The sequence below is a fragment of the Cynocephalus volans genome, chromosome 6 (assembly GCF_027409185.1).
Source record: "Cynocephalus volans isolate mCynVol1 chromosome 6, mCynVol1.pri, whole genome shotgun sequence".
Lineage (NCBI taxonomy): Eukaryota > Metazoa > Chordata > Mammalia > Dermoptera > Cynocephalidae > Cynocephalus > Cynocephalus volans.
In genome coordinates, this window is record NC_084465.1 from 43,020,681 (window position 1) to 43,036,757 (window position 16,077).

The 16,077-nt window shown below is 40.2% G+C and overlaps 2 protein-coding genes across 3 annotated transcripts in view; one reads left to right on the forward strand and one right to left on the reverse strand.

Annotated features, from left to right (window-relative positions):
* ZNF277 (zinc finger protein 277) overlaps nt 1–7,969 on the reverse strand; it is a 129,921-nt gene extending 121,952 nt beyond the window's left edge. The window contains exon 1 of one of the 2 annotated variants that reach the window (XM_063098748.1): nt 7,860–7,969. In XM_063098748.1, coding sequence (XP_062954818.1) covers nt 7,860–7,950 — 91 coding nt within the window. In that variant the 5' untranslated portion in view covers nt 7,951–7,969. Of the gene's footprint in view, nt 1–7,763 lie in introns of both variants that reach the window. The other variant, XM_063098747.1, reaches the window with a different exon arrangement.
* A 334-nt stretch (nt 7,970–8,303) lies between these two features.
* Nucleotides 8,304–16,077, forward strand: part of DOCK4 (dedicator of cytokinesis 4) — a 433,780-nt gene continuing 426,006 nt past the window's right edge. Inside the window, exon 1 of the mRNA XM_063098749.1 lies at nt 8,304–8,579. Coding sequence (XP_062954819.1) covers nt 8,543–8,579 — 37 coding nt within the window. The 5' untranslated portion in view covers nt 8,304–8,542. The remainder of the gene's footprint in view (nt 8,580–16,077) is intronic.

Genomic DNA, 16,077 nt, shown 5'->3' on the forward strand with positions numbered 1-16,077 from the left:
ATGCAGGGAAGGGGAAGGTTTATCTTTCAGTTAAGAAAAAACAGGAAATGAGGACAGGGTTAGAGAAACCAGGAAAGGGAACATGAATTTCCTTTCTTTTAAAAAAATAAACATATCAAATGGTTTAGTTATGTTCAGCTCCTCAGTCAATGCATACATATCACAGATTCAAATGTATCCATTTCTTCCCACAGTGCCATATGGAAATAGAAAGGACTCTCCTATTAGCTCTGGTAAGACAGGAATGCCAAGCCCCACCAACTACACTGAAATGTCCCCAGGGATAAGGTCAGGATTCTTCATTTGTGTCCCACACAGCACCTAGTATGGAGCTAATCCACTGTCACCACCCAAAGACCACTAAACACCATCACAGAATGGTGATGTCCTAGAGGATAAGGTCAAAGGTATATGTGACAAAACAATTCCTGTCCTTCAGGGGTTTACATGTTATGCTTGTGTAATCAGGGGTTTGTTTTGATTCCAGCTCTAATGTTCTTTGATTAGTTGGTAATCATTTTAAAGTTATATCCAGACTTTTGTAGTAGTTGCAGCAGCAGCTGTCATAATGAGTTCATATGACTTGTTCAAGGTCACACTGCTTTTAACTGACAACTTTGATTTCAGTTTATCCAATTCCAAAGCCTGTGCTTGTACCCACTACCACCTCCTATGACAGACCTTGATCGGTAACATCATTTATCCCTATATTTTCACAGTGCTTCAAAGTTTACAGTACTTTCACATACACTGCTTCACCCAACCTCCCAATATCAGCACCATTTTTCTAATGAAATTGAGGCTCAGTTAGATTACATGATTTTTCCCAAGTTCACACAGGTGTAAAGCAGCAAATTCAGGATCAGAACCCAGGTCTCTGACTCCTTTTCTAGTTTTTCCTTCCTCAAATTTTACTTACTCAATATATTGATTATTTTAAGTGTGCTACACATACAGAAAGCCAAGAGTATCCCACATTATCTTGTATTACTTAAAATATTCTACCACTTGTCACTTGTTGATTCCCATCTCCCTCGACACGTCCCGCAATGAAACAAAGGTTTAAGTCCTGTTTAGCTCTAGAAAACTTTCCTTCGTTCCTAGAGCTAAAGATAGCATCCAACCCCAATTGGCTATCTTGCAAATAATGCCACTGGTCACAAAGAAAATTGGCTGAGATGTAAAGAGAGGCAGAAGACTGATCAGTCAGATCCATCATCACTTCTGAAAAAAGCTGCCCTTTGGGTCAGGAAGGTCAATAGAACAAACTTGTTTCAGCCAAGAGGTGGCAAGTCTTTAAGATACTGTCAATGAAATGCCAATTCATTCAGAGTCTGATGAGTTTATTAAATAGATCACAGCAAACTTTAACTCTAATTCTGTGACAAAGTTCTTTAAGAATAGCTAATAGAACCATTTAAAGATTCAATCACTAGAAATGGCAGTTTAGGCACACTGCTTGTATCTTTATATCCATGATTTATGTTTAGAAAAAAGTATGATTTTGGGCCAGCCCCATGGCGCACTCGGGAGAGTGCGGCGCTTGGGTGCGCAGCTCGCCGCGGGTTCAGATCCTATATAGGGATGGCCAGTGCGCTCACTGGCTGAGCGCGGTGCGGACGACACCAAGCCAAGGGTTGTGATCCCCTCACTGGTCACGAGAAAGACAAAAAAAAAAAAAAAGAAAAGAAAAAAGTATGATTTTTATTATATGAATCTGACCAATATCATCTTCACAGTTTTTCAAGATGGAAGTGTATGAGTTTGTGTGTGAAGGGCAGCACTATTCCTTTGTATAAATGAAGGTCGATGTCAACACAATGACTTGTATGTAAATTCAGTGTCCAATACTGAAAGTACCCACCAATCCCTCAACAGAAACCAGATCTTGAAGAGCAAAAAATACATCAAAATCGTCACCTGTATCACCTGTGGCACACATGCTGAAGATGTGCCTATACCTATGACTGAAATAAAAGTCACCATTTATTGAAGACCAGGTCTACTATATCTATAATCTTACCCACTCATTTCAGTATCCCAGCAAGACTGATATGATATTACCCATTTTACAGAAGAGAATGTGAGGTTCAGAGGTTAACTGGCCTGTGGCTGGCAGGTAACCAGGATTTGATTCTAAGTTGGCATGAGTTCAAAATCTTTTCACTATTCCATACTGCCTTTCTATAGCAACATTAGCTTTAGAACATATTTATATCTAAGAAAAACTTGTTTCAGACCTCATCCAATGGAATTTAGTTACTATAAGACATCACTATTTTATCCAATAGTGCATTGGAAAAAAGTCCCCTTGCCATTACTGTGTGACCCTGTTGTGCAAGCTACACATTAGTTAGCTAATTTGTATTAGCAAACTTTGCATTAGTTTGCAAATTGGTAAATAAAAAGGGGATAATATGAGTATCTACCTCAGGGGTGGTTTGAGGATGAAATGAGACAAGACCTGTAAAGCACTGAAACAGTACCTGACAGAGTTAGTGCTCAACAAATGTTAGCTATCACCAGCATCGTTATTATAATATTCTCTTTTATAATTCTCTCTAGATCTGTAAGAATAAGTTTCTATAATTCTTTTCCTTCCATGACATTTTCTGGCCTATACCTTGCAAGGCCATTCTAGTATGCAAGGTTATCAGAGCTTCTTAACGACCCTGAGTGTCAGTGTATGTGCGGGGGTAGGGAGATGGGTTTGAGGAGGGTGGCGCTGTGTAGCAGTGAGAAAGGATATAGAAGATAATATAAAGTGCTTTCAGAGCACAGAGTTGCAATACTAGTACACTGCACTGACAAACACTCTTGACAACTCCCAAATTCCAGGAGAGCACTGGCAGCATAAGCAGTTATCGCCAACACATTCCTAAGCTTCTTCTGGGTTACACACAATTTATACTGCTTCCTAAGTTAATACAGTATCAGACAGCAGGCAGTTTCATAGTTCAATTAGACATATCTTTATAATGAAAGCAACTAATATTTATAGAGGAACAAAACTATAACAGGAAATATGCTGGGTTTTCATAAATACAAGTACATAATTCAATGAAATAATCACAGTAACTCTGCAATGTAGGTATTATATGCATATTTCACAAATGTGGCAGCACACAAAATAAACCTATATTACACAGCTATTAAGTGTCAGAATTAAAATTTAAATACAGTTTTTCCATAATAGGGTCTAGTCTTCTTTCCACTGTCATGTCAAATATATGACATTGGACTTAATTAATGCTGCTCTATGGAAACAGAATTACGGCTTGTGCAAAACTGGATACTGGCAATACAGATGGTGGAAGACAGATTTCAAGGTCAATGTGGTAGGACATTTGGTTATGAGTTCAAGGGTATAAAGGTCTGATCTAAAGCATTCTTTTAAAAATTTTGATCATTATCTAAAAAACATTAAAACTTTGTTTTAAAAAAAATATTGAAAAACTATGCCAAAATGATAACAATGATTACTTCTGATGGGATATCATCTTCCTGATGCTATTCTGCATTTCCAGGTGATGTGCATACCTTTCATAAGCATAAAACATCTACTCAGTTTTTCATTCTATTTTGATTCCTCTGCTTAAAGTAGTTGCCATTCTAAATACTTGAATAAACTTCAGACAGATTCTAGCATGAAACTGTTATAGAATGCGTACTATACGCAGCTCTGATAAACACTGGTGTGTAAAAGTAAAATAAGACGACTTTTACCATCAAGAAGTTCACAGCCCACTGGGACAGACGAAGTTACCAACAAATAACTACAGCTTGATGTGGTAAGTAGACAATGGAGATATGGGAAGGAAAACAGGGTGACTGAAAATGAGGCTGGAAAGTATATTAGAACCTTAAATGCCACACAGAGAATTTGGACCTAATTATAAATGTGGCAGAGTTACACTGAAGATTTCAAGTGGAGACCCATGAATATACAGGTGTTTGTTTTAGAATGTGAATTAAAGGTGGTAAAATCAAGAGTCAGAGAGATCAACAGGAAGGTTTTGCAATCATCTAGGCTAGAATTCTGTTCTCATCAAACATTTATTAAACATTGACAATGTGCCAAGAACAGGATCAGGCAGACAAAAACAAATATGATAAAATTTTGCTCCTCAAGAGCACAGTATGGGAGGTGCAGGATACAGCAGTGATGGTGTGAGTTAGAAACAGAATTAGAAGGGTGGCTGTTAGAGATGAAGAGAAAGAACAGATTCAAAAGATATTTCAAGTACAGGAAAATAAGATTTGTTAACTGATCAAATTCAGGACCTGAGGGCAAGATAGGAATCGAGGATGCTTCCTAGGTTTCTAGTTTTTAAGACTTGATACCATTTATTGAAATAGGAAATACAAGAATGAAGAGTTGACATCACCTGCTGCCCCTCCACCCCCAACTTCTTCTAGAGACATCACAAATGAGATAATAAGGTTTCCAAGGGCAAACATTAGAAATCCAAACATTGCCATGATCATCACCTACTGGGCATGCACTTGGAGGGGAAAAAGTTGACTTTGTCAGAATATTACCATATAGAGGTACAAGTTAACACTATGAGAAGAAATTACCTAGGTCATGAAATCCTAAAGGTACTGTCAACCATACAAGGGTACTTCAAAAAAGTTTGTGAAAAATAGAACTTAAAGATAATACGAACATTTCCATGAACTTTTTGAAGTACCTTCGTAGATGGTAGATCCTACTGCTTTCTAACTAAAAACAGGAAAAGAACAAATACCAATGATACATTCCTGACTGTGAAAGATGTTGAATCTGTTTACTATCTGTACATAATTTTAGGGGAAAACATGAAATCCTAGTTACTGCTCAAATATATGGAAAGCAGTGTCGTGCAAGACTTGATATAAGATATAATCAATACAGGGAACTTCCTGAAGAGGGATGGCGCCATGGGAAGTCTGGTAACACAGTGAAGGTGCTGTATCTGCCTGAACACCATCCAGTCACTCATTCTAGCAGAGATTTATAGAATCACAAGAACTTCTATAAAAAGACTTCTTAGTCCCCTTTGTCCCAGGATATTAAATCCACAGATTGACATTTTAATTAAAGCTAGAGGGAAACCTCTTAAAAGAGGTAGTTTTCAAGAAATTAAAAAGAAGTACGATTTTACAAGGAAAGACATACTTGATAAGAAAGTGGCTGCCTAACAAAAAATATAAATATACTTTTAATATAATTATTTCCACCTAAAATCTGTATCACACTTTGCTAGTTTTGAAAAGAATTTGAAGGAAGTCACAGAATGAAACAAAGATTAAGAGGAATTTTTAATAACTTCACCTTATAAGGATGACATAAAAGTCAACCATTAAGCTCTCCCATTGACTGCTACAAGTCAATAATACTGGGAAGCTTTGTGCCAGAGTGAGGAATATTTTTTTTATGTTACAGATATTACAAATTCACTGCGTCACAACAATATTGTTGAAAACAAAACTGATGGAGTTTGGATGTGCTGTCCCCTCCAAAACTCATGTGGAAATTTGATCCCCAATGTGGCAGTATTGGAAACTGATTGAGTAATGGGGGCGGATACCTTATGAATGGATTAATGCTCTCCCTGGGGGAGAGGGGAGTAATGAGTGAGTTCTCGCTCTGTTAGTTCCCATGAGGGCTTATTGTTTATAGGACCCTGGCACCTCTTGCTTCTCTCTCTTCCTCTCTCACCATGTGATCTGCTTGTACCTGCCAGCTGCCTGCCACTTTTCTGCCATGAGTAGAAGCAGCCTGAGGCCCGTGCCAGATGCAGCTGTCCCAGAATTGTAAGCCAAATAAACTTCTCTTTATAAATTACCCAGCCTCAGGTATTCTCTTATAGCAACACAAAACGGACTAAAACAAAAATGGAACCTAAAATTAAGCTTTCTATTAGTTACTTCATTCAATACAATAGTCATTTAAACATTGGTCCTGGATTAATGATTTCCTCATGGTTGGTGAAGATATGGGGAAAAGGACACTCGTGAATTACTGGTGGGAAAGTCTGCTGAATACTTAAGAAAAATCTGGCAACTATCAAAATTTTAAATGTGCATAACTTTTGACCCAGCAATTCCTCAAGAAATACACATACCCATTGGACAAGAATATATCTATATAAAGCTGTTCACTACAATATTATTGAAAAACTAAAGCCACATTATATGTTCATTTATAGGGGAATGATTAAAGTATGGCACATCTATATCACAGAATAAGAGGGTGCAGTACTTAAAAAAATGAAACAACAAATGTACTGATATGGAAGAGAGTCTATGATAGGTCGTTGAGAGGAAGAAGGCTGCAGATCTTTGAGTTTACTTAGAATTATCCCTTTTTATTTTTAAAAAAGTCAAAACCATACAGATGTGTGTCATCTAGATGTATGTTAGGAAAAATGTGCACCAAAGTCTTACCACTTATTACTTTGGGAGTGAGATTACATGGTGGAGGAACTTTCATTTTTTACTTTCACACACCCCTGAATGGTTTGAAATGTTTATAATGAAAACTTCTATAATCTTAAAATAACTAATGACTTCTAAATGTTCTACGTTTTGGAAAGACGTATCCAATTTTCTTTTTATGAGAGATAATCTGTGAGATAAATTAACCAAGGATTCCATTTTTAGATCTTAAACTGGTAGCCCTTTGGAACTTTGAGAATCTAGAGAGCCTTAATAGTTTGTTACTATCAAATGGGGGCAGAATATATGGTTAACCCAATAATAAACAGTTTATGGTATGGGTACAACCAAATATTTAACCAAAGATTTCTTTGGTAGAGGTACGAAATACTTTCAGAGCTAGATAGTTCCACTCACGGGAAATGGGAAGAAATTGCACATCATTTCTGTGCTGCTGAGATAAAAACTTAAGACTAAATGTCAATTTAACTGTGAAAGCAAAAACAACCCCAAACCTGAACAAGGACTAAGAATTTAAATTTAAGCCCCAAACAATGTCCGTCAGAAAAAAAAAAAACAAAAAAACTTGTGCTAAATTATACACAAAGACAAAAACGGGATGGGGTTAGGGATAAATTAAAGGTAAAAGAATGAGGCTAGGAGTCCTAAAGATAATCAACCTGCAGCTTTCAAAGCTGGGTTTTGATCCCTGTAGTGAAAGGACCACCTGAAAGTCAAATAGAGCCAAAGTAGCCGTGAGATTTTCATAATCCCTTTCAAATGTTCACTGAAGTCACGAGTGCAAATTATCTCCCTTAATCTTTCTGTAAGGACTGAAGGCCTGGAAGGATTTTCTAGGTTACACATTCAATTCTGGAGAATACCCAGGGCAGTGAACTGGCGAAGAAGAAGCTGTGGGACAGACACATTTTCACTTCAGAGGCCGCTCCAGCCAGCTGGGCAAATCTGTAGAATGGAGAGCAGTGATCAGGCTGCAACTGGAAATCAGCCAGAAACCAAATAAAACACACATCTGATGCCATACCAAGTAACCCGAGGCGGGGGCAGGGTACAGGCGAGGAAAGAGAGGTGCTAATCTCAGAGTTACAATCACATACGCGCGAACCTGACCTGACCCACACCCACTCAGCAGCAAGCGCAAAGCTGGGAGCTCCAAAAAGGAAGACAAACGCCCAGGGAGCGTCCCTGACTACGAGGAAGACCATTCCATCCCATTTTCCCCGCTCTCCCGGACAGTCCGGGCCAAAGAGCCGCCCCCGGCCCCAACCCATCCCCCTGGGCGCCGCCGTTGGCCCCCTGACGCCCAGGTGGCCACTGACCTGAAGGGCTGCCAGAGTCCGACCAGCGGTCAGCTGCACTCCCGCTCTTGGAGAAAGGAAGACAAACCTCCTGCACCTCAGGGACACCGTACTCACCCTCATAACCTACACTCCCGCCTCCGCTGCTGCTCCCACCACCTTCTTCGCCTAGCCGGGAAACAGCCCCCTGGGTCTCGGGAGCAGCCATTACCCGGCTGAGGAGAAAAGGGAGGGCCGCGGGCTGGGCCGACACCAATAGAAACAGGACTGGAGGTGAACACCCCATCGACGTGACGTTTCCTCCACGCCTACGCCGCTCCGTCACTCTCTAGGCCAATAGGATGTAGCGAGCGGAAACTAATCTCCGCCCCTAACCGCTACCACCACGCCTCCTTCCGGGATGGAGAGACCCAGAACTACAATTCCCAGGGTGCTGCGGGAGCTCTGGGACGGGAGGGCTGGAAGAGGCGCTGACGGGCGGGGGTGCGCCCGAGAGTGCCCCGGCGTGTTCGCTTAGTTCAGTGAATCAGAACAATGACTGCGCCGCCGGGTACCCGGGAGCGCATCGGAGGACTGTGAGCAGCCGCCGCCGGGAGAGCGGCGGGCTGCACAGCCTCGGCGGCGCGGTGTCAACGCCGGGCTCGCAAGCCTCCAGCACAGACCCTGCTCAGCGCCCGCAGCCCGCGCGGAGCCGCCCGGCTCCAGCGCTGCAGCCGCTACTCGGGAGCTGTGCATTGTTGTGAGCCGGAGAAGGGGCGCGGGGATTCTAAAGCCTGAAGATCCCGGAGCCCCCTTTAGCCATGTGGATACCTACGGAGCACGAGAAATACGGAGTGGGTGAGTCTCCGTGGGGCGAACTTTTATTCCGCTGTGGCCCGAGCGGGTGCGCATTTCTCCTTCTTGCCCCGGCGCCCCTCTTACTCCAAACGGCTGGAAATGCCTAATCTTGCATCGCACAGCGGGTCCCGGGCTTTGCCGAGCTGGCCCCGGGCCGAGGGTTGCGCGCCAGGATCTTGCCCCCCACCGCCCGCTCGGCGCGCCCCGCACCGGCTCCTGAAGCGTCTGAACGGCTCGGGGGGAGCGCGCGGCCGGCCCGCCCGCTACAGGCTTTGCCTGCGGAGTTCGGAGTGGGGACGGGGCGTGCATGTGTCAAGTTGGAAAGGAGGCAAACGGGTTCCTCTCCGTCTTTCTCCTTCTTCCCCACAACGGCGGGGAGACGGCAATGGGCTGCAACGATTTCCCAGGGTGGAGAGGGAGACAACAACAATCGGGCTGAGAGAACACCCCCAAAACAGCAGGGAGGGGCCAAACCCTCTCTCTGGCTCCGGTCAACATTCCCGGAGTGCGGAATGTGGCACAGACCTCAAAAGAACCGCACTGACAGACCGAGCCCGGTCCGAGCCTCTTTCCTCCTTCCCATCCCGGGTTTATGGGGTGTGTGTGTTGGGGGGCGGGAGGATTGGCAAATTTCAACATCTCCGCTGCTCCACTCTGGTCTTTGAAGAGAAACGGGTATTTCAACAGTGTTTTTACTTCTGGCCACCCTCTCGACCCGGGGTGAGCACGGCTGGGGCTGGGGATGGGGTGGTGGACGGCTGTGCAGTGATAATGGGGACAGGGATCGGAAAGCCTGGGTCTTCGAGGCAGAGAGACAGCTTTTAGGAAAGGACTCCCCTGACACTGGCGTTTGCAGAAAAAGGAACAGGATAGCGCTCGCTGTTCAGTGCAAAGGTGAACAACAAAGGACATTAATGTTGACTGATGAATACAGGAGTCTCCCTTCCTTTCCCTCCTCCCATTTCAGGCGGATTACAGTTCCTGTTTTTGTTGTTTGATTTCAGCTGGGTCGCTCCTTGACAGTTACTCCTTTTAGGGTTGAGACTATTAAGAAGCCAGGCTCTCTGTCAAGCCTGCAGCGGCCAAATGCAATTATAACCTCCCAGAAGGTCTAACAGAGAGAAAGCATTATGGATTTTACTAATAATATTTATTTCCTACCATGCCTGGTCCTATCGACTGGCGTACTTTTTAAAAATTGGGAACAGATCTAGTGATTTAGATGATGTGTGGATATCTACTTAGGTTCTAAATTAATTTTCCTGCAATTTAAAAAGTCTGGAAAGCCTTTCCTGGGAGTCATAGTCACGGGGGATTATTTTTTTCAACTTCACCTGAGGATAGGACTTTGGAGATCACGAAAGGACTGTGTGATGATTACCATATTTTACATCAGCTTCGGTTCTGGATTACAAGACTGGTTAGCAAGACAATAGTTTGTCCTGGATCCACCTTTGGGAAAGGTTTCCAGCTTTTCCTCTCATCAAGGTGTGAGGGGAACCTTTTGCCAAGCGCTCTGCTAGCAAGAAGTAGATGTTGTTGGTGGTTATTTTCCTTTTCCTCACTTTTCTCTTTTTTATTGGAGGGGGAGGGGGGAGGGGTAGATTAACTCTCGTTAGGAAAAAGGCATTGCTTTTGCTGAACTGGTGAAGAACCGGAGGGCTTTGCCTCCTAACCTGCATTAACACCGGTGCAGGAAGCACAGACCCGTCCAGGCAGCACTGTCCCGCTTGGTGTCGATCCCAGATGTTGCTTTCTTTCAAGTGTTAAATTATACAGATTATGGATGGGATTTATTTTCTTGATTTCCTTTTGTGCCAGGTCACAGCTGGAGCGCTGGTATCGATTAGTTCTTCTCTCGCCTTTCTTTACAAGCTGTGGGCAGAGGTTTAAAAACCACTCTGGGATTTCCTGGAATGGCAAACCGGATGTTATCAGTAAAGTGTTTTGGGCTGCAGCAGACACCTCGGTTTTGGGGGGTTGTGATTTGGTTGTAGAGTAAAGTAGAAGGGTGTGCACACATTTGAGAAAAGGAGGTTGAGTGAGATTAGAGGCAAGAGCAGAGGGACCTTTTCTTCAAGATTATTGCTGTCGTTTTCATTTTTACATTACCTACACTTGTACAGGAATGTTAATCATCTTTTATTATTAATTTTTGAGCATGTGGCTTGTGGAATGCTTAGCTGTTTTTTAGAATCCATCTGTTAGGTGTGTGTGGTGAAGATTTTGCTAGGACACTTGTGTGTGGATTTTATTTCTCACCATGGAGAGCACTATTTGTAGCTGCTTATACTGCAAGATTTTTTTTTTTTTTAAAACATTGCTTAGCGTATGCGTTTTTCTCATTTGTTTTTTTACCACTATTAAAGAGAACATATTTTATTGGCACAGATGTTTGGCTGATATCAGGTTTAGTAGTAATTCAATTTCCTCATTCTTTAAAATAAATTGGTCTTTGTAACTTAGAATATTTGAAGTTCCATTCTAAATTGTATATTTCTGCAATGATACTTCTTATGTATCATCATTTATGTATGGGATAATTATGTCTTTATATATTTATGATTAAATACTTAAATTTTATACCTATAGTAAGATACTTCAGAGATAGAAATTCCTTTTCAACCTAATGTGTGGGCACTATCTTCCCTATTTAACCAATGAATGATCTTAGAACAATGTATGCTCAGTCATATACCTAAGTGTTCTGAATCTAGGGAAAGGTATAGTGGTAAAACTATAGTCCTGAAGGATAGGGAACCTTGTCTTTTAAAAAACATGTTAGTAGACACAATAATAGGCACACAATATTTCATTTTAGGAGATTCTAGTTAGCACATAGTCCTAGTCTAGACACTGCTGTCAGCTGTGTGACTTTAGATAAGTCACTTAACCTTTCTGGGTCCCTACCTCTGGGTCAAGTGCTACCCAAGGTCCTTCTCAAAACTAATTCTGTAGAGCTCTTCCAACCAAATATATCCTTTGGTTAGAAAAACATCTGCATTGTGTAGAGATTGCCATGAGAGACACTTTTGTTGTGACACATCCCGCATAGTTTTAAAATAAGATCAAAAGTAAGCAAAAGCTAGCTGGCAAGCTTCCAGATCCAAGGTGATGTCTGCTCACTTTTTCAGTGTGTTCGATTCTCTCTCCAATAGGAGCTTCATGAGCAGTGACTATTCTTTTAGTTTGTTTGTTTTATTTTTAATTAACAAATAATAATTGTATATATTTATGGGGCACAATGTGATGTTTACAATGTGGAATGATTAAACCAGGTAAATTAACAAATCTATCACCTTACATACTTATCATGTTTTTTTGTTGTGCAAACACTTAAAATCTAGTCTTTTAGCAATTTTGAAATATACATTGCACTATTATTTATTATAGTCACCATTCTGTGGATATCACCTCACACTTGTTAGAATGGCTATTATCAAAAAGATAAAAGATAACAAGTGTTTGTGAGGGTCTGGAGAAAAGGGAACTCTTGTGGACTCTTGGTGGGAATGAATATTAATATAGCCATTATGAAAAACAGTGTGGAATTTCCTTAGAAAACTAAAAATAGAATTACCATGTGATTTAGCAATCCCACTGCTAAGTATATATCCGAAGGAATTGAGATTAATGTGCTAAAGAGGTATTTGCACTCCCATGTTCATTGCAGCAATAGTCACAGTAGCCAAGATCTGTAATCAACCTAAGTGTCCACCAATGGATGAATGGATAAAGAAAATGTGATATGTATACACAATGGAATACTGTTCAGCCTTAAAAAGGGGAGAAATCCTATCTTTTGCAACAACATGGATGAACCTGAGGACATTATGCTAAGTGAAATAAACCAAGCACAGAAAGACAAGTACCGTATCATCTCACTTATATGTTGAATCTAACAAAGTTAAACTCATAGTGGTAGAGAGTAGAATGATAGTTACCAGAGGTTGAGGGAGGAGGGTGGCTGGGGAAAGGAGAGATGTCGATCAAAGGGTACAAAATTTCAGTTAGACAGGAGGAATAAGCTTTAAGGATATATTGTACAAAATGGTGACTAAAGCATTCTTGATCACCCACTCACAAATTCCCTCAGATCACTATCTGCCTCCTGCATGCCCTCATCTGTCATGCCTCCCCCCAACCCCCTGCCTTAAAGTGCTGGGAATTATTCAGAGAGAAAGTTAAGATCATTGCAAATATGTTTTGGCATTCATTTGTCCAGTAGGCATTTACGCACAACATTCTCAGGTGAGCCAGCAAGTCTTCCTGAGCTGCAGGCTGCACCTCTCAAACCTAGCCAGATGTTTTGCATGTGTGAGCCTGGTTAAGTGTGGCCAGAGCACAAGGGTTGGTTTGATTGGTGCAAATAATCCATGATCCTTACAAGAAACAAAACTCAGAACAAGCTCATCAGAAGGTCATGAGTGTCATTTTAAAAATAAAGTATTATAGTACTAATATCACTGAGTCCTCACAAATATTCCTGTCTTCTATTTGTCTTGAAGTGGTTTTTGAACACATCTGAGCAGGAATCATGTTTGTTTTTAAAAGCTCCTTCTATTTTAGAAGGAGAGATATTTTCTCTTATTCATACAGGATTTTTAGAGTATGTTCCCCTTCATAAGCGTGCTTTAATGGGAACGCTTTAATGTGAGAGAGTTATGAGGTGGGTACTTTCAGCTTTTTTTCAGTTTCTTAGCTAACAGTTTCTTAAAATATTTCCTATTTTTGGTACCATTATGTATCTAGATAACACAGTGCTAAATAATAATGTGCTGCTTGGGATTGTTTGTGACATTTAGAGCCTGACACAGGACTTTAAACTTCATGTGGGAAGAAAAGAGGAATGATTTATATCCCCAAGTAAAGTACATTGGCTATGCAGACGGTGGGATGGTAGCTGATTTTCTTGGTCTGGTCTCCTATGGGAATAGGCTGTAAAAGTGTTTCCCTCAGTTTGTCATTCTCCTGTGATGATTCTTTTACAAGGACCCCATAGTAATGTAGAGGTGCTTTCTCTTTTTTCTGGTCTTGTTTTTTCCAGAGGCTGTTGTGGTAGGTACCATGAAGGAGATTATAAAAATTTCAAGAAATTCAGGTTTTTCTGTCTCTAGTTCTACTCTTTACCAAAAAGAGACAATACTTACAGAATTATCTTTGATACAGTATATCTAAGTTTCTGGAACAGTGACTTTATGCTGAGTATGTATGTCAGGGAATCATTAAACTCAGGAAACCTATCCAACATGCTATAATTGTAACATTTTAATACAATGTTTTATAGTTGAAAAAATGTGAAATTCTTTTATTTGAGTCCATCCTTTGAAGTGGAATGATAACTTTTATTTATGAGCTTTTAATCTTGTTTGACTATCATCCATAATAAGAAATACATTTAATTTCCTGACCTAGTATGTACACAAACACCCTCCAGCACCGCTTCACATACAATACACAATCAAAATTATACTTGCCCATACTCAGAATGATGTTCTGTTCATTTTTAGTAAAAAAAAAAATGCCCATCACTAACTTGACTTAGTGACATAAATCCGTCCTGACCCAGAGTTTGAAAAACACTGCTTTAAATGGCACATTTGTGATACAGAAAGGATTAGAACTCAGACCCTGTTGGGTTTCAGTCAAGTTCTTTTCACAAAGAAACTTGCACAAAGTTAACTTTTGTTTTTTAAGCAGTCAGGCATTTGTGTTTATGTTGACTTCTAATTTAATTATTATACATTTTTTCCCTTTCATTGTGAGTTAAAGCCTGTCTTTTTATATAGTATTTCTCATTAACAATGGAACAAATACTCAAAGCCATCACATACATTGTGTAAGTTGTCTCTAAGTTCATGTGTCTTCCTTCTAGGGTCTTTTTGAAGAATTGGGATCAATTGCATCATGACTAATTTTGTTGGACTCTTCAAGATCATTTCCTTCATCAGTGCCCTCTGGTCACTGTAATAGAACAATAAATATAATGATTCTACTGAGGTGTAATGCGGAGGATAGGATTACCACCCACTGTTCTTTTATACAGTAATCCCACTTCAACCAAGGGGAATACACTTAAGACCCCCAGTGGATGTCTGAAATTGCGGATAGTACCAAATCCTATGTATACTTTTTCTTCTATTCTTATGATAAAGTTTAGTTTATAAATTAGACACAGTAAGAGATTCATAATAACTGATAATAAAATAGAACAATTATAACAATATAATGTAATAAAAATTATGTGAGTGTGGTTTATCTCTCTCAAAATATCTTATTGTACTCTATTCACTTATTATTTGATCTTGGTTGGTGGTGAGTAACTGAAACCACGGATAAGGGGGGACTCCTGTACAATTTTTATGTTGCTGACCATTATTAGAAGGAATAAGGCAGGTTGTATAACTTGTTTTCTTGAAAAAACTGAATTGGTAAGCTTATTCAGCCAGTGTTTATAACTCAAAAGAATAAAGTAAAGTTTACTAAGCCTATATTCATTTAAGCAATTTAAACTTATTTAAGGAACAACTGTTATATTCTCTGGCATTTAAAAAAGAAATGTATCCTAGGGCTGGCCCGTGGCTCACTCAGGAGAGTGCAGTGCTGATAACACCAAGGCCATGGGTTCGGATCCTATATAGGGATGGCCGATTGGCTCACTGGCTGAGCGTGGTGCTGACAACACCAAGTCAAGGGTTAAGATTCCCTTACCGGTCATCTTTAAAATAAATAAATAAATAAATAAAATGTAACCTAAGATGTTGTTGAATACCTACTAAGTAAATAAAAATCAGCAAAAAAGTGTTAATGCCTTTTGGTGACTTAGTTGCAGTGAAACTGATATGCAGTACCCTGCTGATTGTATTGAAAATTAACATGATCATTTTGGAAACTTATCTATCTATCTATCTGTCTATCTATCTATCTATCTATCTATCTATCTATCTATCTATCTATCTATCTATAATAAAATAAAATAGCATTTATGGAATACTTGCTACATGCCAAGCATAGTTCTAAAAGCTTGTATTGTCATTTAATCCTCATCACACTCCATGAGGGAATATTCAATTATCACTCATATTTCATAGGAAACTGAGTCATAGAAGGGTTGAGTAACTTGCGAAGTTCACGTGAGAAATGGTGGAGGTAGGACTGCCACCTAAGAAGTCTTGCATGCAACCTGCCCTCTTACCCATTATGCCGAATTGCCTAATATTGCAGTCATTAGCAGAAGTTTTAATCAGTAATCTCACTCCTCAAAGTTTACATGAAAAAAAAAATCAATAGCAACAAAACACCTTATGAACAGAGTTGCGCTTTGCCATGTTGTCTGTGAAACAGCATAAATCACCATACAGTAGTTTAATCAATTTTGGTTATGAGTACGTTAGAGTATCATACAATCATTAAATGGGATAATTTCATAAATAACACTATTTCTAAAATATATTCCCAGGGCCGCCCGTGGCTCACTCGGTAGAGTGCGGTGCTAATA